Here is a 27095-nt window from a genome sequence, read left to right as displayed (position 1 = left end):
ACTTGCTCTTGTATTTAACTCATTGATTAGGTTTTCGACGAGAGACTATCAGTGATTTATTTTTATATTAAAGTTTTTGTTACCAAAAATTGTAATACCAGCACAGGCACTGCATTGGGAAGTTACGATAGCAGCTCACTGAGCTCTGCCTCATGCCCGCCCTTTCTGATGTGTCCAGTTGCATACTGTCTCTTTGAACCTCACTGGCCTGACTTGCGGTTTGCATAGCGGCAACATTTCCTGTCCATCCCAGGACCATACATATTTCCCTTCTGTTTCCAGCATTACCAGTTATTTATATGAAGCAGTTATTTGTTTTATTTTTGTGTGTGTGTGAGGGGAAGGAAGGCAATTATTTCCATTTTTGCAATCAAAAAAGATTAGCTCCAAAAAATACAACAGTTCTTTCTTGTCCAAGGTTAAGTCTGTGAGCTCCTTATTATCCATGTGAAAGCCGTGGTCAGCCCAAAACAGGAAGCTTGCTTTTTTTTTTTTCCCCCAGGTTTTCTATCCACAAAAATATGGTTCTTTTGGTTCAAAGTGTCCTGTGGCTTTATTCTTCCCATTCATAACTTTGTCTTCTGAATTGGATTGAGTAATTTACACTTACCTCTTTTACGGGCTGTCTTACTAGTAATGCTTAGGCTGGTGGGTTCTTGCCAGGAAGTGTTTATGCAGTCGGGGTCCGAGTGGGAGTTGAGTTGACAGCGGGGTGTCACTGAGCATCTGACACTGCCTTACTTCGCTCTAAGTGTAATTTTCTGCTTTTTAGTCAGCACTCTGGCCCCACTCTTCTCTTGTACATTGAGGAATTCAGAAGTTAAAAGCTGCCCTCGCATTTCCAGTCATCCTTGCGCTGTAGCACATTGTGAGAGCCCCAGATCCTGACACTTGTTCTTGCAGGAGTGTTGACAGGACCCTGGTTCTCACTGAGGGCAGAGGCTGTGAGTTTTTTATTCTGTTCCTTAGAGGATCAAAAATAGAAGCCTACTACTGTGCTTTGATTTTCATTAAGTATGTATATTACCTGTGTGTCTATATGAGCTGGTCCTCCATGGCATGAGGCTTAGAGACTCTAGACCTGAGCGTGTTGATCACACATCCCTGCGCCCTGTGCTGACACAGGGCAAGGCTGCCCAGAGGTTATGAGCAGAGCAGGCCAGTCCCCACTGCCCTGTCAGCAGTGGGAGCAGTCTGGGGGACGCCTGAGGGTATGGCTTTGCTCCTGCAGGAAGAATGTTTCTCTGGTCTCCAGCACAAATTAGTTTATTTCCCTTTCAGTACAACAGGCTCGTTCTGTTCTTCTCTCCCACGTCCCAGATAAGACTTCTTACCTTGCAATTATCCTTTTCTCAGGAAGAATCCATTAATTTCTGGACTGTATTGCATTACTCTTCACTCAGCCATCTCGACAAAATAGACTTAACACCTGAACCTTCATATGTCATATTTATGTATATTAAATGAATGGCTCCTCAAAAGAAACACAGTGTGCTTATTTGTATACCATAGTATGTAACAGAATCAAAAACTAGTTTTATACTCATAATATGCAAATGCCCATTCAGAAGGTTGATTATAGTTCTTGGTGTCTGTCTCAACTTTAACAACTAACCAGTAGCATGAATGAGATTCTGGGAGAAGATTTTCCTAACATTGTTACTATGAACATCCGTGCCTTTACAAGCACAGAATTTTCCTTGTACTATAGAGAAGATATTCTTAGTGTGTGCAGTTCTAGAAGGCATTCTGGAATCTCTCACTCCAAGTGAAAAGAATTGTTTTGGAAGCGCAGTAACACAGTATTTTGTTTTTATGGGTTTTTTTTTTCCTGCAAAATGATAATAATGAAAGCTCTTAGTGAACCCTGCGAGTGCCAGGACCTATGGCTGCATTATCCCCTTGAGTCCTTACTGCAGCTCCCCAAAGGTGGGACAATTATTATTCTCAAGTGATAGATTAGCAAACTGAGGCTCACAGCCTTCTTGCCAAGTCACAGCTAGTAGGTGTCGAAACTGGGGTTTGGTCTCCAAAAGTCTCACCTCAGACCCTGCAATCTTAAATCCTGTGTGTGCCTGCTTTTGAGCAAAGTGGGGTTCAGTCAACCTGTACTGAAAATCTGATACTTTATTTTGTCCAGCCTTTAACTTGCTTTACAGAATCAAATTCAGTGTGGTTTTATAAGAATTTCCTCCTAAAAGTGATTCTTTAAGATGAAAATGGTCATTTTGCGCAATAACTTGATTTTTACCTTTGGCAGTAAGATGCTGTAATTGATACCTAATGTGCATTTTATAAGCGTCGTTAAACACCCTCTGTATTTTGTCTGTTATTTTACAGTGTGTGTGTGTGTTTTACAGTATATATTATATATGTTTTATATTTTGTGTCTGTGAAGAAATTGAAGGACATTTTTAAATTTTCATTTGGAAGCTGACTGAACACCAGTTGTAGAGAGCATAAACAGTGACAGAAATGAAAAACAATAAAAGAAAACTTCTAACTAATTTCTTTTTTTTTTTCTTTTTGACTTGTGTGGAAATACTCCTTTCACCATTTGGTTCTCAAAGGAAATAGTGGTGGTGTTACTTTCTGTTTCTCCTTAGAAAACTCTAAGGCATGGGGTACAGCCTGCCAGCAGGGGAGGGGAGCTTGTGTTATTATTAATGCCTTCTTTCTCTCCTTTATCTTGATTTCAGGTGTCAGAAACTATTTAAAAGAAGCACTGGTGAATATAATTGCTGTGCACGCAGAGGTAAGCTATCATTAGATGTTCCTAAGAGATACAGATAACCGAAAAAAAAAAGATGCCAATTTGATTATTTTTATGGTGGTCTTTTTTTCCCTCACATGTATCTTGGGTATAAATAAGATGTAGCTGAGCTCTTGCTGTCTCTGTCTCTCTGTGTATGTTTAACTGTGAGTCTTTTTCTGAAAGTGTGTTTTATTTGATAATTAAAGTTAAACTCATTAATATTTGAAAGGTGAAAAGAAGATAGATTGCAAGGATGTTTATCCTTTAAAGAACAGTAAATCCCATATCTTGGAAAATGCATTAACCTCTTTTTAGCCAGTGTACAAATAAGCACTGGTATGTGATTCTTTTAGAGGGACTGGGATTCCAGAAAGGCAGACACTGCTTAGAAAGAGACTCGGGGAAGGCCGATGCTGGAACAGATGCGTGGTTTCCTGTCCATGGTTGACTTAGGGTCGTGCAGACGGTGTTGCTGCTTCTGGTCCATGTGAAAACTTGCACTCACTTGACATGCTTTCATCTTAAGCTTCGTGTTAACATCCTCAGTGAACATCCTGGTTAGGAGGACTCTGCTGAGGAACATTGAAAGAAGAGACCAGAGTTACTGCCATGATCTATGACTACCTGTTTTCATTCAGTAATTTCAGGATTCATTACTCACTGCTTTGCCAACACTTTTGGGGTGGCTGTGGCTCACAGACCGATCGGGGGTCAGATAAAGTGGGGCAGAGCAAAGAGGCCACCATTTGATCGTTTCCACTGTTGCCTGGGTGCCTCTTAGGCGGCAAGCATCCAAGAAGGGTGTTTTTAGGTTTATGCCACCTGCTGCATTCAGAAGTATCTGAGGCCATCAAGGTAAACTGAAAAAAATATGATTAATTAAGACCAAAACCAAAATATGACCAGAGAAAACCAAGATCACACTACCTGGTTCCTAAATTTGGCTAGAAGTTTGAAGCATCAAGAACAGAAAAAACACTATAGTTCATTACAGTTTTCAGTTCTTAGTGAAAGGGAAACATATAAATTCATCCATAACAGTAGAGTTTTTATATCATGTAACTCAGGCAGGAATTTACCACATAGATCTTTTTATAATAAGCAATATTTTTAAGTATATTCTTATCAAAATATAAAAGTTCTATTTTTGTTATGTTAGCCTCCTATAGAATTTGAGCCCAAAGTGCAAATTTAGGTGCAGTCAGTACAAGTATTTCTGTGGTAGGCAGGCAGAACTCTGAGATCTGTGGAAATTGTTGTGATGATGCTGATTCATAGTGAGGCAGTTTTTAATATGTCCATTATCAATTGCCATGGGATTATAATGACTGAAAGTAGAATTTCATTCATAATATTTACTATTTGCTACGTAATTTTAAGTTGCCAAAAAATTTCTTGGACACTTGAGTTCTGTTTGGATTAATCCAAATGTTTAATGCTAACAGCTCTATCTGAAAAAAGGAAAAGCTTAAAAAGAAAATATGACTTTTATAAAATCATATTTTATTTTTAAATCAGGAGAGTCAACTGTTTCACTAAATCTCCAAAGACAGTAACTCTCAGTTTGAGAGTATCAAACTTTAAGGTTTGAAAATAATGTAAGTCAAATAAAAGGAAATACATATTTAGCATACTATTTGTAAAATTGTGGGGGGGGCTTGTTGTCCAATACAGAATGGGGTACCTCATATGAAATGGTGTTTGTCAGGATTTAAGGAGAGTCCGACACTGTATTTTTTTAAATTGTGGTAAAATATTGACCCAGTATGTTTTTATTTTTCTGATTTATTCTTTAGAGATGTTTCTTTTTGGGGAAAGGGGCAAGAGGAAAAAGCAGTTCAAAACAGTTTTTATTTTGTCAACATCAGTAATGCCTTTCAAAATTATATCTGCCAATACTTTATTTTCAAGAGAGTTATTTTTTGTTAGTCAATGGAATTTAAATATAAGTTCATATCTTCCTTTCATTTATAATTTTGATCTTTTAAAAATGACTTAGAAGTCCTGTGAATTTTGTTTGGTTTTGAATGTTACTTTGATTTTAACAAATTCAAGTCAAAAAAGCCCCACAAGGCAGTATTTCTTCCTATTTCAAACCAGGTGTTCACTATTTCCAAAGAACTGGTCCCTCGGGTACTATCCAAGGTGATAGAAGCAGTTTCTGAAGAGCTCAGTCGACTGATGCAGTGTGTTTCATCCTTCAGCAAAAATGGAGCTTTGCAGGTAATAAAGTCATTCAATTCCATTGTGAACTTCTATTGTTATTTAAAGCATATACAATGTTATTAGTCATCAATCCTATAAGACAGGCTTCTTTTAATAGGTCTACTGATTGGAGAACTTCATATTCTTTCTTGCATAAGGCATATCCATGAAGCATTGTCTACAAGTTTCAGAGTTTGTTTCTTTTCTTTTTTTCTTTTTTTTTTCTTTTTTTAAAGTCTTGCTCTATCACCAGTCTGGGGTGCAGTGGCGCAATCTTGGCTCACTACAACCTCCACCTCCCGGGTTCAAGTAATTCCCCTTCCTCAGCCTCCCGAGTAACTGGGACTATAAGTGCATGCCACCATGCCTGGCTAGTTTTTTTTTTGTTTTTTTTTTTTTTTTTTTAGTAGAGACAGGATTTCACCATGTTGGCCAGGATGGTCTCAGTCTCCTGACGTCGTGATCCACCCACCTTAGCCTCCCAAAGTGTTGGGATTACAGGCGTTAGCCACCAGGCCCGACCAAGTTTCTGCTTCTTTACAGGACAGCAAGACCTTAAAGACTTCGGCCAAGTTATCTGAATGCAGAGTGTTTCAAAAGTTTTGTGATTTTTATTTTTATTTTACAACTATCTTCATGGCATTCAATTCTGCAGGAAATTTTTAGCAACTTGCTTTTAATAAGTCTTTCGAAAGCATTCAGTGCAGTTTGCATAGAAACAACAAATAGCTGTCTCTTTTGTTTAAATTACATAATTACAGTATAACTGCCATAAACACCAGTTGACTTTGGCATGCACATAACCAGCTGGTAGGGCCTGAGGCGTGCATGCGTGCAGATGGCAGAGTGCATTCCTAACTGGGAGCTCCCCATGTTCTGGATGGCAGCACTGTAGTGAGTTTCAAAAAGTGCTGTTCTTCCAGTTATGGCTGAGGAAGCGCCTAGAGGGCCAACCTCCACAGATAACAACTGTAAACTTGAATATCAAAAAATATTTTTTTTTATTAAAAAAAAAAATCCCTGAAGACACCAGAGAGTGACCATTGGTGGGCAGATTCTGGAGGAAATGGCACTTGGGTGAATTATTTTTTGTGGATTTTAACTGAAGGCAGGCCCAGGACTACCTAAAACTCTGATACAAAACCTGTGTCTTTCTGGCTTGAAAAACAGGCTTTAGAGCAGCCACACCTACAGGTAGGTGAGAGAGGTATCCCAGAGAGGAGAGAGATTTAGGCAGTGTATACAAATTCTGTGGAATACATACCACTCCAACCAGCCCAGCTAAGGATAGAAGAACTGAAGTAAGAATTGGACTGCTGCCCAAGAGCCAAGAGTTATTAGTTTGAGTCCAAATAAGTTAATTGCTTGCTGAAACAAATAAAAAAATCAGCAGTCCTTAGAGACATATTACAGAACCCAGAGTCTCCACAACATAACATTCACAATATCCGGGATACAAATTTAAATGACTTAAAATTTAATTGAAATGCACAAATAAACAGGAAAACATGACTCATTCCTAATACAAAAAAAGTGATTACCTTAAGCCATCCTTAAGCTGACCCAGGTATTGGAATTAGCAGACAAGTATTTTAACACAGCTGCATCAGATGATGTAAAAGTGCTCCTCTCGAATCAGTAGGTGGGAAATCTCAGCAACAAATAGAAACCTTAAAACAAACTAAATGGAATTTCTGGAATGGAAAAACACAGTAGATGAATTTTTTAAAATCTAGATGATAATAAAAGAATTTTTAAAATGTTAGGGGAAATCTTTTATTTTTTTTTAAATAGAAATTATCCAATATGAACAACAGATGTAAGGATAATTGGGGAAAAAATTAAGCAGAGCTCCAGGGACCCATGCGACAATGTCAGAATATCCAGGATGCATGTAATTCGATTTTCAAAAGCATAAGAATGACCAGTCAGCGACATGAAAGGATGAACAACATCATTAGTTAGCAGGGAACTGAAAATTAACACTACAATACAATGCCATTACACATCCATCAAGATTAAAAAATTTCAAGACTGACTATACTAGATGTTGGCAAGAATGTGGTGGAACTAGCGCTCTCACACATCACTGAGAATGCGGTATAGTATAACTACTTTGGGAAAAGCTCTTGGAGTTTCTTTTCAAACTAAACATACACATATGTATCCCATGACGCAACTATTCCAGTCCTAGTTATTTAAGCAAGATAACTGAAAACATATTTTTAGTTTTGTATACATTGTATAAATACATTACAAAACATATTCATAAGAATATTAACCATAGATTCGAGATGAACCTGGGCAACATAGTAAGACCTTGACTCTACAAAAAAAAAAAAATTTTGAAAATTATCCAGGCATGGTGCTGTGTGCCTGTGATCTCAGCTGCCTGGGAGGCTGAGGTGGGAGGATTGCTCGAGCCCAGAAGGTCAAGGCTGCAGTGAACTGTGATCATACTACCACACTCCAGACTGGGTGACAGAGTGACATCCTTTCTCAAAAATAAAATAAAATAAGAATGTTCATAGTCATTTTATTCATAATAACCAAAAACTGAAAACAACCTAGATATCCGTTAATACAATAAACTGTAATCACATAAATACTATTCCACATCAAAGAGAAGAAATTACTGATACAGTACAGTGAATCCCAGGAGCATTATTCCAAATTAAGGAAGCCTTACGCAAATACATATGTATAGTGTATAGGTTTCATTTACATGTAGTTCTAGAACAGATAAAACTTAACTGTGATGAAAAATCCAGAACAGTGGTTTCCCCTGGGTGGTAGGAGTTCCTAGGATGGGGCCTTCGGGATCTTCACAGGGTTCTGGTTGTGATCTGGGTTTCCAACACACGGGTGTATACATCAAGCAAAACTCATCAAATGCTGCACTTTGAGTTTGTCTGTTGTGTAGTATGTACATTCTAACTACATTAAAAAAAAAAACAACTAGTGCAAATGGTTCACTGTAGTTAATGGTATGCACACTGAAGTGCATCAGAGCCGTAGGATGGATGGAAGCCGTGCAGTCATGTGAGGCCATGTGATCATGTGGGGCTGTGTTATTGGGGGAGCCTATGGCGAAATAGGCATTCACTGTAAAGTTCTTTCAAAGTCTCCATATATTTGAATTTTGTTTTTCAAAATAAAATACATTATTTGGGAGAAAAAAAAGAGTGCAGAGCACTTGTTCATTTGATTAGGGGGAAATCTGTTACAGAAGCTTCTGCTGTATTTCCATTTGCCACCATTTTTCTCTGAAAATCGGTTTATTAGCTCTTTGATATTATAATTTAAGTTGAATGGTCATGGTTATTATAATAGTTCCATCACAGGAGATAAGTAGTGTAAACTGTGTAATACTACAGATGAATTAACAGGCAATTGTAGTGGCTACCGTGGGTGGCCTTGGCAATCTTGGAATTATAACAGACATCTGCCCTCTCTACACATTACCTTTGTAACCCATTTATCTGATGGCTAAACCACGCTCAAAGCCAGCAGGGAGAGGGTAGGAATGATCTCAGAATTAGCTGGAAAATTTTTCAACATACACATGTCCAGAAACTACTGGCCACAAAACTGTTTCAGCCTCTGGTTTGTGATATACCTCCTAGGGCCTAGACAGGCATGTGTATTTTGAAAAAGGTCGTGAGTCTGAACCTCCACCTTTATTCTCCCATTGAGAATGACTTTGAGAGCTTCCTTCCTTGGGGCCATAACTCTAAGAGGGATAGCAGGTTCACCTTTGAAAGGCAGTTACCTAAAGAGCCAACTGTAATCAAAAATCAAATACTATTCCACATTAAAGACAAGAAATTACTGATACAGCACAATGAGAGCTTGGCGAAAAGGGGAGACAGTTTGGTGATTTTGGCAGATCTTTTAGCATGACATTTTTCTGGATTACAATTTTGTATGTATTATACGACTAACCACAGTTTTTATAATTGGCATAACTTACAGGTTAATTAAAACACTCTGTCACTTTGACAGTAAAATTTCTCTCAGAAGATTAGTTTTATAGTAATTTAATCTTTCTCCTAAAATATTCATCTGAAAGTTCTACCTTTTTTCCTTGTAGGTCTGTTTTTACCTCTACTAGAATATAAACAAAATAGAGACAGAAATTGTCATGCTTTCTAGCGTTTGTAACTTTCTAGTTATAAATTGTTTTTCAGGCTTCCAAGGACTGGAAAAAGGAAACCAAACAATTGCTTTCCAAACAGAAAAAGATCACTGAATATCTTGTGTCATATATATCTGCTTTGATCTAGCGTGCTTACAGAATTTCTAATAAACCGTAAAGAGCTGGCTGTGTCTTTCGTCATTGTTTTATGTTTTGTCCACTCCTTGAGAATAAGGGATGTTTCTTTTAAATGTTCTCCAGAGTGTCCCACTCAGTGTGGGTACTGCTTCAGAAAATCAAGTTCTCATCATCAGTGGCTCTGCTGGAGCTTCCAGGAAACCTGACTTGTATGTCAGATTACACTTCTTCATGCTCACATGGAAGTGAAAGCTTAAGTTCACTTTTTTTTAAAATCTTTTATGCAATACTTCATATAGCATATAATCTGTCTACAATAGAAAAAGATTATACAGTTCAGTGATTTTTAGTATATACAAAGAGCTGTCCAGTCATCACTGTCATCAATTTTAGAATATTTCATCCCAAAAGAAACCCCTGACCCATTAACAATAAGTATAATCATTTGCCTCCCAAACACCCCTTTCCTACTACAACCAACCACCAATTGGTTTTCTGTTTCTATGATTTGTCTACTCTGAAAATTTCATATACATGGAAACATACAAATAGGACCCTTTGTGACTGGTATCTTTCATGTAGATAATGTTTCAACGTTCTTCCATGCTGTAACATGTGCCAGTGTTTCACTCCTTTTTACATATGAAAACATGTAAAATATGCCACGTTTAAATATGCCGCATTTTATTTATCCATTCATCATTTGATGGGCATTTGTTTTTCTCCCACTTTGTGATTGATATACAGAATGCTTCTGTGAACACTCCTGTACAAGTTCTTGTGTGGACGTCTGTTTTCATGTCTGTTTTCATCCATACCAAGGAGCAGAATTGTTAGGTCGTATTGTTACTCTATGCTTAATCTTCTGAGACACTGCCAGACTGTTCTCCAAAGTAGCGGCACATTCCTACCAGCAATTTTTGAGGGTTCCAGTTTCTCTACATCCTCACCAGTATTTGTTTTTGTCTCTCTTATTGATTACAGCCATCCTAGTGGGTGTGAAGTGATATCTCATTCTGAGTTGTCCTTTCACAGTCTGGATGGTGTCTTTTGTGGCACTGGATTTTTAATTTTGATGAAGTCTACTTAATCTGTTTTGTTGTTGTTACTGTTGTTTGTACTTTGGGCATGATTTCTAAGAAGGGTTTCCTAGCTTAAGGTCACAAGATTTACTCCTGGTTTCTTCTGAGAGTTTCATACTTTTATCTCTTACATTTAGATCTTTGATTTATGTGAGTTAATTTTTGTGTTAAGGAAAGGATCCAGCTTCATTCTTCTGCATGAGGATATCCAGTTGTCCCAGCACCATTTGTTGAAGAGACTGTTTTTTTCCTATTGAGTGGACTTGGCACCTTTGTTGAATAGCAGTTGATCATACATATAAGGGTTTCTTTCTGGACTCTTAGTTCTGTCTGCATTGTCTATATAATTTGTCCCTATACCAGTACCACATGGTATTGATTATTGTAGCTTTGTAGTGTGTTTGAAGTCAGAAAGTGTGAGGCCTCTAAATGCGTTACTCTTTTTTAAGATTGCTTTGACTCTTCTGACTGCCTTGCATTTCCTTATGAATTTTAGAATCAGGTTGTCAATTTCCATTAAGGAAAAAAAAAAGCAGCTGCAATTTTAATAGAGATCACATTGAATCTGTAGAGCATAGTTTAGTTTTTTGAGATTAAGACAATGTGCCTAGAAGGGCATAGGTGTCAGGAAGCATGCCAAGCTACATCCTTACCTCTGTGGGGCACAGGCCCTTTCAGGGCAGTGTTTCAGAGTGTCTTTTCTCTTGCAAGACTAAAAGAAAAATTAGTGGTTAGAGAGTAAATACAGATGGCTGGAAAATCATGACACAGTATGTACCTTTCATAGCGAGATGTCTAGTTCCCTGCCCTCACACAATCATCCTTGACTACAAGTTAATTTTCAGTCAAGGAACATTTTGTGGTAGCAAATGTCTTTGGACTGTTTTAGAAACTCTACTCATGATAGCAGTCACCATGGTGGTATTACACCAACCCCATCCTACGATGAACCGGCTGGAGACCCCTCACCTCAGTACTTGTTTATATTTCGTAATATAAATTTTCTTGTTGTCACTTTGTCCTTTCCTCATTTTCAGGCAAGACTGGAAATCTGTGCTTTGAGGGATACTGTGGCTGTTTACCTGACACCTGAAAGCAAGTAAGATGCAGTGTTCTTCAGTTCACAGTGCTCTGTTAAAAATAAAGGTTGTCTTACTAGTAAATTATATCCTCTGTAAAAATGACTGATCTGAGCACATGCTCATGAATTTGTAATGTGATAAGGTTTATATCAAGGCCACTTCTTGGTAACACAATGTAAAGGAAAGAGGTTTAATGTAATTTTGTTCTTCATTTACTACTGGCAAATCTTAGTCTTATAAATAATACAGGAGTCTTATAAATAATACTTCTTAAAGCAAAAGGGTAAGAACTGAGTCTTAGTCTAGTCATAGCAGCCCCTGAAGGGCAGCTTCAAGGCTGTAAATATCAGTGTAAGAGAGGAAGCCTTGTGGTTTATCTGCAAAATTTTGTAGTGGAAATTCAGTGATCATTTTTAGCTGTTTTGAATGAAAGTCAGGATTTCCTACCATTGAAATATCAGTAGGTGAAGTAAAACAGAAGTACTGTCCGCCTGTGCAAAATTGTTTACTACATGGGTAACATTACCTAGGAAATATTGGGTTATATTGTTAATGTGTCTGAGAAGCCAAGTAGTATGCAAATGAAATATTTGAGGACACTGTAATATGCTTACTCATTCATTTCCAGCATCTGATAACATGGCTTGCTATCATTCTTACTATCAGCTTTGCAACTGAAAAGACTTTTTAAATTTTTTCCTAACAAATGAAATTAGCCTCTCATTCCCAATGAGGGGAATGGCCCACCAGAAGCTATTTTTGGTGGGCTCCATGTTGATTGTTTAGCCACACCTTTTCCCAGCCGTCATTTGTCTGCACAACCTGCTAACAGGATGGAAGCACCCAGCTCATGGTGGATGTGTGCGCACTTCATGTAAATGCCTGCTCTTTCTTCCTGGTGACTTAGTTTTAGGGAGCATAAGGTACTCATCTAAAGAGGAAGATTGACTGGGAATGGTGGTTTACGCCTGTAATCCAAGCACTTTGGAGGCGAAGGCGGGCGGATCACCTGAGGTTGGGAGTTCAAGACCAGCCTAACCAATGTGGTGAAACTCTGTCTTTAAAAATAAAATTAAAAAAAAATTTAAAAAAAAAAAAGTTTAAAAAAAAGATGAAGATTAAAATATTCTAGGCAAGCTTTTGAGGGGATCAAATGAGAAAATGTGCCAAGTCACCTTTTAACTTTCAGTACCCTGCCAATAATAGTGTAATCTTTACCATCATTATCATCATACTGTCAAAACTATTTTATCACATTTCTTTTCAATTAATCAAAAAGATGTTCACAAGAAACAAGCTGAGGTTAGAGGTAGCAGCAGTGGCTTCCACAAGAGGAAAGAGCCCCCTGAATGCAGGAAGGGACCTGAGTGCGCCAAGCCACCGTTCCACACCCCACCTTGCCCTCCTGGGAGCAGCTGGATGCCCAGCGCCAGGTTTCATGACTCTGTTGGAACTTTGCAATCTCTCTGTTGCTGTGACACCTGCTCCTGGTTTGAGGACTGTTGCTCAAAAATGTATTTCCTGGTAGATTGGAGAGGATGTTTATACAATATAAAAAGCAAAGACCATCTAAAATCAAGAATAGTTATATTTGTTTCTTCACCTTAGCCAATCATAAAAGAATAGATTAAAAAGTTAACATCTGTTCCTTTGTGAATGGTACAAGTTACTACCAAACAATCTCCCCTATTATGCTTTTCATTTGGTTCGATAATTTTTCTAATACTTTCTCCTTGTAAAAGCTAAAACACCTATTTGTAAAGGCCCAAAGTTTTAAGTAGACTCTATTTAATTGCTACACGACTTTGGCTGTGGATCGGGCCCTGTGCATGGCAAATACTGCAAACGCCCTGCTGTGTGTAATCTTTCAAAAGGTCATCTCCTTTCTTAGTTTCTTTCCTTTCTTACCAGTTACTTTATCTGTGGTTATTTGTTTTGAAAAGACGCCTTTTAAATTAAACATGTTCACGTTAAGCTCTCTTCTGTCACAAGTAGCATCCTTTAAAAGAGAATCTGTTTTTCCTTTGGCTTTTCAAGTTGTGTTTCATTTCCTAGTTGAGTTTTTCTGATCCTGCTCCTACAAGCCTCCGCCTGGTCGCTACACCTTCACTTTTACTTTTACTTTTTCTGTTGTTTTTCACTTTTACTTTTTCTCACATTTCCTTGCTTCACTGGCTTTTATTGGCTTCTCAATAATTAAGGTATGATTAAGAATTTGTTAGCAGCTATCCTAATTCCCCTTTGAGCTATGCAAGGTTTCAGCTTCAGTGTGGCTGTTTGTGTTCCAGGTCTAGTTTCAAGCAGGCTTTGGAAGCCCTGCCCCAGCTTTCCAGTGGAGCAGATAAAAAGTAAGTCCTGTGTGCTGTCTCAGAGCCAGCTGCATGTGCTCAACAAGGTTTTGTTACCTAAAGAACCTTTTAGAAAATAATAATGATGATTTGGATTCTAGGAAGAGCCGTGCTTAATAGCCCTTAGTGAGTGCATCTCATCACTTGTACCTTGCATGTCTTCCGAGTGACCACATAAGATAAGACCTTTCTTTGGGTTTAGGATAATTTAGAAGTTGGCTCTCAATTCAAGTGACTGGTACAGAAAATGTCTTAAGAAAGCTCACTATGACTTATTCAGTAAACTATATTAGGGGCATACATATTTAAGAAGTAATAGAAAAAAGAAGACAGCGTAGTCAAATGCAGGACTCAGTGATTTTTTTTTCTTTTATCTTTGAGTAACTCTAGTAGTCATTTTGTGTGCTATAAAATATAAAATGTTATGAAAGAGTAGATGTACACATATGGCATAATAAAGTTATATATATTTCATTAGACCACATTGATGATCTCAACTTGAGTTTAAACTTTACTACTCATGGAACAGGAAACGGACCTAAATCTAGGTCAGGTAAATTTCATAAATGCCCAAGCTCCCCTCAGCTGAGGCAGCAGAAACTCTGTAGGTCTTCATACCTTCACCAGCCCCTCTGCACATGGCTGCCGGTCCCATGGACAGGCATCTGTGGTGCACTGACTGAAATGCTGGCGCCGTGGACGCAGTGCAGAGTCGGCGCAGGGCAGAGAAAGCACATGGGCTGGGTGATGGGGAGAAGCTGTCACATGGCACTGGCACACACAGCGGGCAGCAGACCAGCCCTTCCACTGTGCTGTCCCAGCACTGCCCCCTGTGCGCGTCCCACATGGGCGCAGACGGTGCCTGCACAGACAGCTCTTTCTTCCGTCTTCCTACTTCTTCCTTCTCTCACTAACTTACCAGCCTCTATATGAATTGGTTCCAAACCCTGTTCATTTCTTTAAAAATAAATATGATAAAAGATTAAAACAATCACTGTTAGGTTTAATATGTGGAACAGGGCTCAAAAGGTGATGTGTTCAAGAGTCACAAACAACACATACCCTGAAATAGTCTCAGGTCAGGACTATATTTTAGGTTTGCTCTGGGGATAGTATTCTAATATTGAACGTTGTTAAACCGGGAAATAATGTCTTGACCTCAGTACTATTAAACCCAGTTCTTGGTTGCTTCATCTAAACCAGGTAAACTCTAAGATCCTTTCTAGCTTTAAAATTAGATGACTAGGCTGGGTGTGGTGGCTCACATCTGTAATTCTAGCACTTCGGGATGCCAAAGTAGGTGTGTCACTTGAGGTCAGGAGTTCGAGACCAGCCTGGCCAACATGGTGAAACCCCATCTCTACTAAAAATACACAAATTAGCCAGGCATGGTGGCATGCACCTGTAGTCCTAGCTACTGGGGAGGCTGAGACAGGAGAATTACTTGAACCTGAGACACAGAGGTTGCAGTGAACCAAGATCACGCCACTGCACTCCAGTCTGGGCAACAGAGGGAGAGACTGTCTCAAAAAAAAAGAAAAGCAAAATTAGATGACTGTATCAGACCAGTTGGGAAAACCGAAATATCAGGTAGCAAAGTGATTTGCCTAGTGGAATTAGCACTAACCCTTGCTTCCCCTGGTGAGTAACTCACTACTTTCGCTCCCCACCCTCTAATATCTGTTAAAGACAAAATGCAAAATGAGAGGAAGGGAAAGTCACCAGTGGCCGTTAGAGGATGGGGTTAGGGAAGAGGCTGACTAGACGGGCAGCAGGGGAGAGGGTATAGTGATGCCCCGTGCTATAGCCTATTACACTCCGGTATGGGTTTGCCAGTGTTCATAGAACCATTTAACAAAAAGGGAACTTGAGAGTGTATAAATTATTTTAGAACTGAATTTCTAAAAAAGAATAGGCCCAAACATCAGTCTGCTTTTGGGAGGAATCTAATTAATCTTGGGAGGGGATAGGAAGGAGATGTTTCTATGCAAACATAAATACGTATATTAGTATATCCTATTTGACCAACTTCTTTGATGTATTTCTGTTACTGAGTTAAGAATCCATAGATGAAACTTTCCAGCTGCCTTCTCAACACAGCAAGCTCAGGCAAAGCGGGCAGCTGGCTCCCCTGGTATTTTCTTGTGTTGCTAGGCCACCCCATCTGTCAGGCTGTAAAATAGTGTCTCCTTCCTGCAGGTTATTGGAGGAGCTCCTGAACAAGTTCAAGAGTAGCATGCACTTGCAGCTCACCTGTTTCCAAGCAGCTTCTTCAACCATGATGAAAACATAAATCCCTGCCAAATAAGGGAAGTCCAGGAACATACAAGTAATAAGACTGTTCACTTTCTAAGTAACCTCAAGGTATTTGGTGTATTAAACATTGGGTTTACCGTTTTCCTCTTTTTTTCTTCCTCAGACTTCGAAAGTTGTTGGTATACATTTCACTTCAACTAAAATGACGTCATTTGAAATGCCCAAGAAGTATTTGTTTTTCCATTCTTATTAGATCAGATCCTGTATGACTTTACCTTTAAGATATGTTTTGCATCTCAGCAGAATGTTGCATGGTGAGTGCCACAGGAAGAGCTGCCTCTGCAGACGGTGTTCTGGAATGGCATGGTACATATTGAAGCATTTCTCAGCGTCCCATTCACAAGAGCACGGGCAACTCCCACGACACGTGGAGAGATTAATGAGAGGAGATCTGGAAAGTTGCATGTAGGCATCTGGGCAGCTCTTACTGTCCTAAACTGTACAACTGTGCTTAAAACCTTTATTTCCTATGAATGACCTTACGTTTTCTAACTCAAGCAGGTTTTTGGGAAAATGTGTGGTCTTCATTAAAATAAATATCACAACCAGAGCAGATTATTTGGGGTCCAGGTGTCTGTGCTTTAACTTTGCATTTTACTGTCTGATTTTTATTTTTCACAGGACTGAGTACTAGCTTTTTTCATTCTCACTCTTAATTTGATGTGCGTCCCTTCATGTCCACATGTTGCAGTCCCTGAGGCCCTGTGTGTTATCTGTGATGGAGTGTGAGTGCCGGCCACTGTTACACTCACAGGTGCCGGCGGGGCAGCCGTAGACTTCAGGGTCCCCTAAAGAAAAGGCCAGGCTCCACATGGACAGTCAACCCCTGCCCGCCACTGTTCCTTCAGCAAGTGACTTTCTCTCTGCCACTTCTTAACCTGCTGAAGGATCTTGCTCAGTAGCTGGAAGAACGCTGCTCTCACACAGTCTCTTCTCTGAAGCTCCTGGGTCACCAGGCAGTGGGAGCTGTCGACCAGCCCCGTGTGCCTGCCCCACATTCACTGCTGACTGGCTTTACTGGAACAGGTTCGGGTCATCGTGACTTCTCTCACAGTCAGCTTCCCGCCCAACTCCATGATACCCTTGCATCTGAAAACTGAGTAAATCTATCTGCAGTCGGCTGGCAAGGTTTTCAACATTTTCTATGGTTATTTTAAAATCTCCTTTTTTAATTGCTAAAATCAATGTCCTCATTAATACAAGTAATTTTATAGTACAGGGTAGCCATGTACAGTTTCGGTTATTTAAAATAAGTAAATGTGTTGGTTCATTTGGTGTATGGGGGCGGAAAATCATAGTGATTGGAAATGAAAGTTTAATCTTTTACAAATGTGCTTGGTAAAGCTGTTAAGAAATACACAGAACATTGTCTTTCCTAAGTATGTTAACTATTGTATCTAACTTGACTATGAGCTAAATTTAAAAACGGTAATTATGAATGTTTGTGTTATTTTAAATATCTAGTACAGCGCATTCAGCCAATGAAGTATCTGCCTTCAATCTAAGATGTAATTTAGTCAACACTTTTCCCTAAGTGTCTTTATTTCAACATTTTCATTTGCTGTGTAAGTGTTTATATTTCTACTATTAACATTCAAAATAAATACTTAGATTCTGGTTAACCCCATATTGGTAGAATCATTATCAGAAAGCATGTGTCAGGTCCTGCTAATTCTGTCTGCTGGGAACTTACCATGTGCGAGGCACAGCATGAAGTGTCTTGTTTAATCCCCACCACAGCCTCATAACACCTGTGGGCTAGGTTACCGCCATGTCCATTTAGCAGAGGAAGGAATCAGGGCTTAGAGAGAGGTTGGTGATTTCTCTAAGACTGCAAGGTGGATAAGTATCAGGACTCATATTCACACTCTGGCTTCATATCTCCTTGACTTCAACACTGCTCAGCTGTTCCTTCCAGTAGAACATGCTTTCTGACGTCCATCCACCAGAATCACAGCTCAGAGAAAGTTCATCAATGCCAAAGCTAATCAGTATCAGCAACACGGGAACAGGTAGTGCTTTTATGGCTCAGAGTGGAAGGTAAAGGCATAAAAACCCCATACCCAAATGAGGGAGTTCAAGGACTACTGTTCCAATAAGTCAGGAGGGACTTCTTGGAAGAAAGGGGGATTTCAAGAGCTATTTGAGTTACAGAACATTGGTTTAGTGGGCAGGAGGAGATGGATGAATATGAAGTAAGTTAGATGAAAGCTGAGAGACAAACCAGGACCTGGAGCAAGTGAACGAGGCAGCTGAGAAAAAGAATTGGGGAGGTTCAAGGTATTTTAATGCTCAGGTAGCATTTTGTTTTTTCACATCCATGTTCTCTATGGGTCAGCATGGCCTCATGTGAGTTAGCTAAGTTGGCCTCACTTGAAATGCTAAAGAGCTATTAGAAATCATTTGATTTTACTAAGACTTTCTATATCAGTGTACTATGAAAGTGGCTTGCTCTAGAAATGATTGGGGCACTGCAAAACAAGCATCACTGCCGCAGGCCCAGCACACTGACTCATTCTCCTGTCTCTGTCATCTTTGCATATAGATTTTTTAAAGGGAAGAAACAGAAAAGATTATATTTTTTTTCTGGATTTGGTACAAGGTGGTGGTGTGTGTTTCTGTTTTGATCATGTGCTATGGGATATTCTGCTATTAGTTGCATAAGAGTGTTGTGTAATACGGTTTCCAAAAAGTAACAAATTTTAACTCATTTTTAAATCAAGAGTTGGTTTCTAAAATACACTCAAATATATGTAATTTTCATAAAGTATGCATAGACTAAACTTGCCTATCTTTTTGTCACTAAACATTTATCTGTTCTAAAGATTTTCATATACATTTATGAACTGATCTGAAAGAAATATTTACTATCTTCTATTACTCCTCAATTAGAGCAGCAGCTATAATTATTTTAGCTTTGCTTTAAACACAGTTGCATATTACTCTGTACTACGGCCATTATGCTTTTTGTGTGCTGATCTCATCTCACTTCTGCTCCCCCACATTTTTTATTGAGGTTTATTACATGTATTACTAGAAAGTTTTTTTGTACCTGGCCAGGTTAGAAATATATAACAATAAATATCTTATGGACAAGACTTGGGTCTCTGGGTAACTTTTTTGCAGTTTGGCTAAGGAAAGGCAGTAGGGTATCAGAATGTCTTTCTCCTGTCTAGGCACATAAAATTCTGGACAAAGTGGGCACTTAAGCTTGTCGTGTGTCTTCAGCAGTGTTTTAACCATGACTGGTATCCCACTGGTTTTATTCTTGTTGTCACTGTTGAGATTGTCATGGTTGTTATCATTATTATGTCTTCACATGTTTAAAAAAAGATTCTTCTGCCACCTCGCTGCAAACCCTATAGCCAGACACAAATACCTGAGAACCAAGACCACTGCCTGAATTCTAACTGCCAAAGAAGACCCCAAAAGAATTCATCATAGAGTAAGAGGAAACCCTGAAAAGAATGGGGTCACAGAAATCAAGGGAAGGGCAAGCATTACCATAAGAATAAAATGACTGTCAGCAAGGTCAAATGGTGCAGATGTCAAAAGGGTGAGTATTAAGAAATGATTGCTAAACTTGGCATTTAGAAAATCAGAAGTGATAAGGAAGGAATCAGAGAAACATAATACTGTGAACCTATTCTTTTAACTCACAAGAACTAACCTCCTCCTTGAAGATCACAGAGTATCCTGACCTCAAGGACAAAAAAACTATTTTTAAAAGATCTCTTTTCTGCTTCCTTTCTTATTAAATTATCATCCCTGAGTGCCTGATCAATTATTGCTGCCCCTGCTTCTTTGACTATTGGACTGTCTTATAAAATATTTATATCCAGCCCTTTCTTTTCTCCTGCTTACTGAGTTTCTCTACCTAGACAATATAGGCTCCTGAAACCAGGCCTCACCTAGGTAGATACAGATGTCAGATGACCTTGGAATTGTTTTCTGCTCTGCCATGCTTCCTGTCCCCTGCTCTCAAGTGACCTCAAAGCCCTTCTGTGAGCTGTGTGAAAGAATTTCATGAGCTTCAGCTTCAGCCATCAGGGAGCCTTGGCATGGGACTGCTGTCCTAGCCCAGGAGCTGGTACCAAGTAGCACCTAGGAAATGTCACTGAGTGCTATTGATGAAATGTTAGCAAGTATGTCAGATTATCTTTTAATCAAATACAAACTTGACTTTTTATGTAAAAAGTCAAATGACTCCACAGAACTGATTATGAAAATGATCAGTCCCTCAACTCCCTCCTCTGCTTGCTCCCTAAAGCCATCCATTTTCCATTCTAGCCAATCTTGAGTTTTTTGGTATTTACGTTGTAGTCCCTACCTTGACAGGTTTGTATTGCTGCTTCCTGATTCTTTGGTTTTGAGCTCTGTGGTCTTCCAATAGAACATGAAAATTCAACTCTCTTCTCTTTTATTCTCTCTACCACACACATACTCCTTTAACCCCTCTTCTCAGTGTGTTCATTCCTTCCTGGTAGACCAGCATCCAGTGTTCACATTGTGAGGCCTGTGGAGATGCCATTCAGTGCTAAGCCAGCCACAGACTATATTCTTTTCTATTTTTTGTATTTTCTATGTATTGTAATTATTTTCACTCATCTCAATATTTCCTCCATCCAAGTTCAAATGTCCTGGCAATATATTCAGGCACATACACACTTTACCAAGTTTGTCTTCTTGAACAACTTCCCCTCAGGTTTCTAGCGTGTACTAGTCTAGGCTGGATGCTCGCTAGGTCCACCTCATACTTGGCACCTCCTTTTGTAATCACCAACCTGGAAGCACCTTTTACCTGGACTGGATCAGCCCCTTCTGTACCCCATGTCTTCTTTTTTGGTTTGCTCTTTCACATGGCAAAACTCACCCTGTGTGGTGACTGTCTGAGAAAATAGGATATTGGAGGGAAATATTTTGAGAAAATAGGATATTGGAGGGAAATCATTTTTCCTCAGAATTTGGAGGCTTTTGTGCTGTTATCTTCCAGTGTCTCTTCACGTGCTTCTCTATGTAGAATCATCTTTTCTGAAAGATGATTTAGAAAATCTTTAGTTTTCTGAAAGTTCATGTTCTGGGGATGCCCTTTGTTCCTGGTGGTGAGTCTAGTATCTGTAGACTCTGAGAAGTTTTACTGAATTACTTATTTGAATCCTCTGTGCCCCTCTGTTCCAAGGAACCAAAAGATTGTATCTAGGAAATTGCAGCTAGTGGAGAGAGAAGGAGGATCTTAGAGAAGAAAAAGCCACAGAAGAAATCCTTGAATTCTGTCAAAATTGCCACCTGGTGTGAGACTTGAAAACGTGTAACATAAAAATGGCTTCCAAAAGCACTCTGGTCATCCTGGCTAAAGGAGCAGAGGAAATGGACATGGTCATCCCTGTAGATGTCATGGGGTGAGCTGGGATTAAGGTCACCATTGCAGGTCTGGCTGGAAAAGACCCACTACAGTTGTAGCTGTGATGTTGTCATTTCTCCTGATGTCAGTCTTGATGCAAGAAAAGAGAGTCCATATGACGTGGTGGTTCTACCAGGAGGTAATCTGAGTGCACAGAATTTACCCGAGTCTGCTGCCATTAAGGAGATACTGAAGGAGTAGGAAAACCGGAAGGGCCTGATAGGTGCCATCTGTGCAGATCCCACTCTCTGTTGGCTCATGACATAGGTTTTGAAAATAAAGTTACAACACATGACATACGTTTTGAAAATAAAGTCACAACGCTTGCTAAAAACAAAATGGTGAATGGAGGTCATCACACCTACTCTGAGAATCCTGTGGAAAAGGATGGCCTGATTCTTACAAGTCGGGGGCTTGGGACCAGCTTCAAACTTCAAGTTTGCACTTGTGATTGTTGCAGCCCTGAGTAGCAAGGAGGTGGCGGCCCCAGTGAAGACTCTACTCATTCTTAAAGATTAGAGCAGCAAAATGTGATGATCACTTAGAGAAACAGGCTGTTAGGAATCTATTGTCACTGTGTTCGCTTTAAACTAAACAATGGTAGGTTAATGTGTTCAGAAGCCGCCATCATTACTGCTATTGTGAAGTCTAGTTGTGAAGTCACAACCACAGAGAGATTTCTCAGCCTACAAATTCCTGTCTATACATTTTTGAGCCTTGTTCACAGAATAAACAGGGCATTTACCACACTAAAAAAAAAAAAAAAAAAAGGCACTGGCTGGCACCTGAACACTTGCACAAAGCCAACTTAGAACAATTCAGGTGAAGACAAAGATTTTAACTGAGGTTAAAGCTCCCAAGAAACACTTGAGAAAACTGAGTTTGCAGTTCAACTCCAAGCCAGATAATGACCTGCTAATCAAAAGAAACTAGGATCCAGTTTATCCACAATTTATTGTTCATAATGTCAAGGATAAAATCCAAAATTGCCTGACAGATGAAGAGCAAGGAAGATAGAACACATTTTCGAGAGAATAGAAAATCAACTGAGTCCAACCCTGATATCTGAATATTGGAATTATCAAAGGTTTTAATGCACTTATAACTATTCACAATGAAATAAAATATGTTAGCAACAATTTAATAGGAAATAGCAGAGACATAGAAACAATTTTTTAAATGAAAAATCTGGAACCAAAAAATATAATTTCTGGAATAAAACAAAAATACTGACTGGACAACACAGTGATGATAACTGAGGAAAGGGTAAGGAAACTTGATAGATCACGATATTACCCAACATGAAGAATTAGAGAGGGAAATGGTTAGGCAAATTTTATAGAGACCTGTTTAATATAATAATCAAATAGTCTTAACACATGGATAATTGTGGACCTACAAGGCAAGCAAAGAGAGAATCAGGCAGAAAAAAAATATTTAAAGAAACAATGGCTGGCATTTCCCAAATTTATGGCAGATGTAAATTTACAGATTAATGATGCTCAACAAACAGCAAAAAAGATAAACACAAAAAATGCCACACTGCCACAAACTGTTGAAGCCAAACCTAAAAACAGATCTAGTCAGCAGCAGAACAACTACCTACTACATATAGGGGAACAGCACTGGACTCAACTTCTGGCCTAACATCAGGAATTATGGAGGCCCAAGAGAGTGAAATAGCCATCTTTAAAGTGATAGAAGAAAAAAGCTATCAATTCAGAATTCTGCACTTCTAAGTGAAGATATTCTTTCAGCCAAATAAAGACATTTTTATATAAAACTAAGAGAATTTGTTGTCAGCAGACCTGCACTATAAGAAATGCTAAACAAAGTTCTTCAAACAGAAAGGAAATGACGTCTGATGGAAGCGCAGATCCTCAGAAAGCAGTGAAGAGCATTAGAGATGGCAAATAGCTGGATAAATACAGAATTCTTTCCTTTTGCTTTTTTCTTTCTTAAAGGTTTTATCGTATATATGACTGTGAGCTCCAGTGACACAATTGGTTAACACATGGTACTTATATATATGACTGTTTAAAGTACCATAGCATTGTCCTGTGGGTCTATAGCCTATATAGATGTAAAATAAGAGAAGAGGGAAAGCAGACCTATATTGTTGCAAGGTTTCTACATTTTACTTGAAGTGATAATATATTAACTGTAAAAGGACTGTGAAAAGTTAAGGATATATGTTATAATCCCCAGAACAATCACTAAAACAGTAATGTAGAGATGTGTAGCTAAAAAGCCAATAAGAAAATTATAATTGTTTTTAAAATAGTCATGTAATCTTAAAAAGGCATAAAAGAAAGAACAGAGAATAGATAGAAAACAAATAACAGAATGTTATGCACAAAGACAACCATAGCAATAATTTCATTAAACATTAATGGATTAAATATTTTAATTAAAAGGCAGAGGTCAGAATGAATAAAGAAGCATGGCCCAGCTATGTGCTGTATATAAGAGGTGAACTTTATATTTTAAAATGGCACATATAGGTTGAAATTAACTAGTTGGAAAAAAAAATACACCATGGCAAGCAGTAAGCATAAATAAGGCTAGGGTTGCTATGCTAATGTAAGGTAATGGAGATTTTAAGATAAAACATGTCATAACAGACAATGAGGGACTTTTCATAATTATAAAATGGTCACTCAGAAAGATATAACAATCATGCATGTGTCTTGTTGCAAAGCATGAAGATCATTAAAATACATAAGACAAAATTGATAAGATTAAAGGAAAAATTGGCAGTTTCATTCTCAGACTGGAAGTTTCAAGCTCCTCTCAGCAATTGATAGAACTGGATGAAGAAAATCATCAAAGACATGGAGTATCTGAATAATGATTGATGTTTGTAAAATAACAACTGAGGAAAGCACATTCTTTTTAAGTTACATGGTAGACCATATGCTGTGTCATGAAACAAATATCAAAGTTAAAAATTTTCAGATTACACAGTTCTATCACAGTAGAATTAAACTGAAAATCAATACAAAATATCTAGAAAAATCCTAGATATTTGGAAGTTAACACAGTACACTTCCAAATACCCCAGGAATCAAAGAGGAAAACACCAGAGAAATTAGAAAATATTTGAACTAATGAAAAGTTAAACAAAATTTGAGGGATGCTGCTATAGGGTGCTTAGAGGGAAAAACTCGTAATAAATTTCATGCTTATGTTAGAAAGAACTACAATCAATGATCTAAGGTTCCATTTTAAGACATTAACAAAGAAGAACAAATTCAACCCCAACCCCAAGTTAGAAGAATGAAGGAAATAAAAAGGGAAGGACAGACGTCAAGGAAATAGAAAAATGCATAAGCAGTAGAGAAAATGAAATCAAAAGACACCGTGCTCGTTTCTCCTTTCAGTTGTCATCATCTCTGCACAGTGCTGGTAAAGTCACATGGCCTTTGGCTGCATCTGTTTTCTTGTGTGTAATAAAGGTGGTTGGACTTTTAAATGATACAGAAAGTGCTCTAAATTGGTGCTTGTAGAAGCAAAAGAGGAGTAATAGTAGAATTTTTTTTAATGAGCATGTTCTGGTTATTGCTCAGTAAATATGCTGAGTACACAAAGCCTTAAAGGCTATGATCGCTTCTCCAACTATTTATTTGTACAATCATTCATTAATTTAGGTTCTGTTTTAATACTTGAGGCATAGATTCCATGGACATAGACACAACTCACAGAAACAATGTTGTCCTGCACCAAGCAAGAGGGTCAGATAGGGAGATTGCAAACAGAAATTAGAGGTCCCAAGCTTGTTATCTGTTTGACTTGCTCCTGAGGCCTTTGGATAATCATTGTCCTTGTTCTGTGGGTCTATTTCCCCATATGAGTTGTTTGCATTATTTTTAAGACTTAATCAGACAGTCAGCAAAGCCAAATTGTCTTCTAATGCAAGTAAGTCTGGTAAGACTACTATGAAGGTGCATCCTTGATTTACCCCTTAGCTGTCTTTAAATCAGGTTTCTTTCTTAAAGTTACTTGGATTCTTAAGGTGGCAGTTGAGAATATGGTTTTAAGGTCCGGGAGGAAGCACATCACTCAAACCCTAGATTTGAAAGGGAGTAAAGAAGCCCTGTGCCTTGTGGTAGTGCTGGACATAATGTTAATTAGATGCTCTCCAGACCAGTTCTGGAGAGTCAGCACATTCACCTGTACCCAGCAGCTGTCATGGGGTCTGCTCTTGGCCTGTGGCCATCACGGTCCAGGACTACCTCTGGAAGCTGTCAGTCCTCCTGGGTCTAAGTCCCCCCTGCCCATGAATTAGGATGTTTGAACAGGAGGACAGGATGTGGTGAACGTAATATGTGGAGGAGAAAGCAGATTGGAAGTGAGACATCTCCAATTTGCTGATATTTCACTCTTCTAGAACAAGCAGTGTTAACTTAAATTTTTGGCAAAAATACCAGAGAAGTGATGCTCATAACTTGAATTTAATCACAAGGAAACATTAAATACAGCTGAGGCACATTCTACAAAACTGACCAATACTCTTTAGAAATATCAAGGTCACAGAAGACAGAGACTTGAGGAACTGTCCCAGATTGGAGATGTGACAATTAAATGCAACGTGTGGGGTCCTGCATTGGATCTTGAACCAGAAAAAGGACATCAGCGAGTCAACTGGTGAAATTTCAATAAGATCTGTAGATTAGCTCATAATATTAATCATTGTTGATTTCCTGCTTTTGATCATTGTATTATGGCTATTTGAGATATTAATATTTGGAGAAGCTGGGTAAAGAGAAGGAATATGAGAATTATTCTATCTCTGAAACATTTTTATGCCTGAAATTGTTTTTAAATGAAAAATTGTTTTAATTTTTAAAAAAGAATAGATGTAGAATGCAAAACTTCCAAAGCCGTGTATGTTGGTGAGGATTAAAAGAAAAAATAAATCAGTAGGAATAACTAACATGGGAGAAGGTTGGTGACACATAAAAAAAGGAAAGTGAATAGAAAATTCAAACTAAGAGGATGAAAATATTTTCTAATGAATTAGCACAATAATATCAATGAACTAATGTTTTTAGATAAAATAGATCCTCAGATTAGACCACCCCCAAAAAATCCATCTATATGGTATTTCTAATTATATGCTATTTCTGGATCCTAAATGAAAGGACTCAAAAATTGAAAGCAAAAGAATGCCAGTCCCACCCCACTCCCACCAAGTAAAGAAATGTACCTAGGAAAATACTCATGAAAAGAAAGCTAATGATATTAAGTTGATATCACATAAAATATACTTGATGGATAAATATTATTTAGGAATATATAAAGGCTATTGTGTAATGATGAAAGTGATTTTTACCAGGAATATAAAATGATTCTAAACTTAGGTGCATTTAGTAATATATTGATAACTTCAGGCCAGCAAGGTGGCTCATGCCTAGAATCCTAGCACTTTGGGAGGCTAAGGCAGGAGGATTACCTGAGATCAGGAGTTTGAGACCACAACCTGGATGACATGCTGAAACCCCATCTCTACTAAAAATACAAAAGTTAGCTAGGCGTGGTGGCAGGTGCCTGTAGTCACAACTGCTTGGGAGGCTGAGGCAGGAGAATCACTTGAACCCAGGTGTTAGAGGTTGCAGTGAGCCAAGATC

At 38.5% G+C, this 27095-nt stretch overlaps 1 protein-coding gene and 1 pseudogene across 3 annotated transcripts in view; both read left to right on the top strand.

Annotated features, from left to right (window-relative positions):
* Window positions 1–17503, top strand: part of EXOC2 (exocyst complex component 2) — a 216493-nt gene extending 198990 nt beyond the window's left edge. For 2 of the 3 annotated variants that reach the window (XM_039462698.2, XM_074398379.1), the window contains exons 24-28: window positions 2700–2755; window positions 4856–4978; window positions 11356–11417; window positions 13689–13748; window positions 15948–17503. In XM_039462698.2, coding sequence (XP_039318632.2) covers window positions 2700–2755; window positions 4856–4978; window positions 11356–11417; window positions 13689–13748; window positions 15948–16041 — 395 coding nt within the window. In that variant the 3' untranslated portion in view covers window positions 16042–17503. The remainder of the gene's footprint in view (window positions 1–2699; window positions 2756–4855; window positions 4979–11355; window positions 11418–13688; window positions 13749–15947) is intronic. The other variant, XM_074398378.1, reaches the window with a different exon arrangement.
* Window positions 17504–17606: 103 nt separating this feature from the next.
* On the top strand, window positions 17607–26852 carry LOC141584376 (Parkinson disease protein 7 homolog; annotated as a pseudogene).
* The last annotated feature ends 243 nt before the right edge of the window (window positions 26853–27095 follow it).

Source organism: Saimiri boliviensis, chromosome 4 (assembly GCF_048565385.1).
Source record: "Saimiri boliviensis isolate mSaiBol1 chromosome 4, mSaiBol1.pri, whole genome shotgun sequence".
NCBI lineage: Eukaryota > Metazoa > Chordata > Mammalia > Primates > Cebidae > Saimiri > Saimiri boliviensis.
This window is presented reverse-complemented; position numbering and strand designations above follow the sequence as displayed.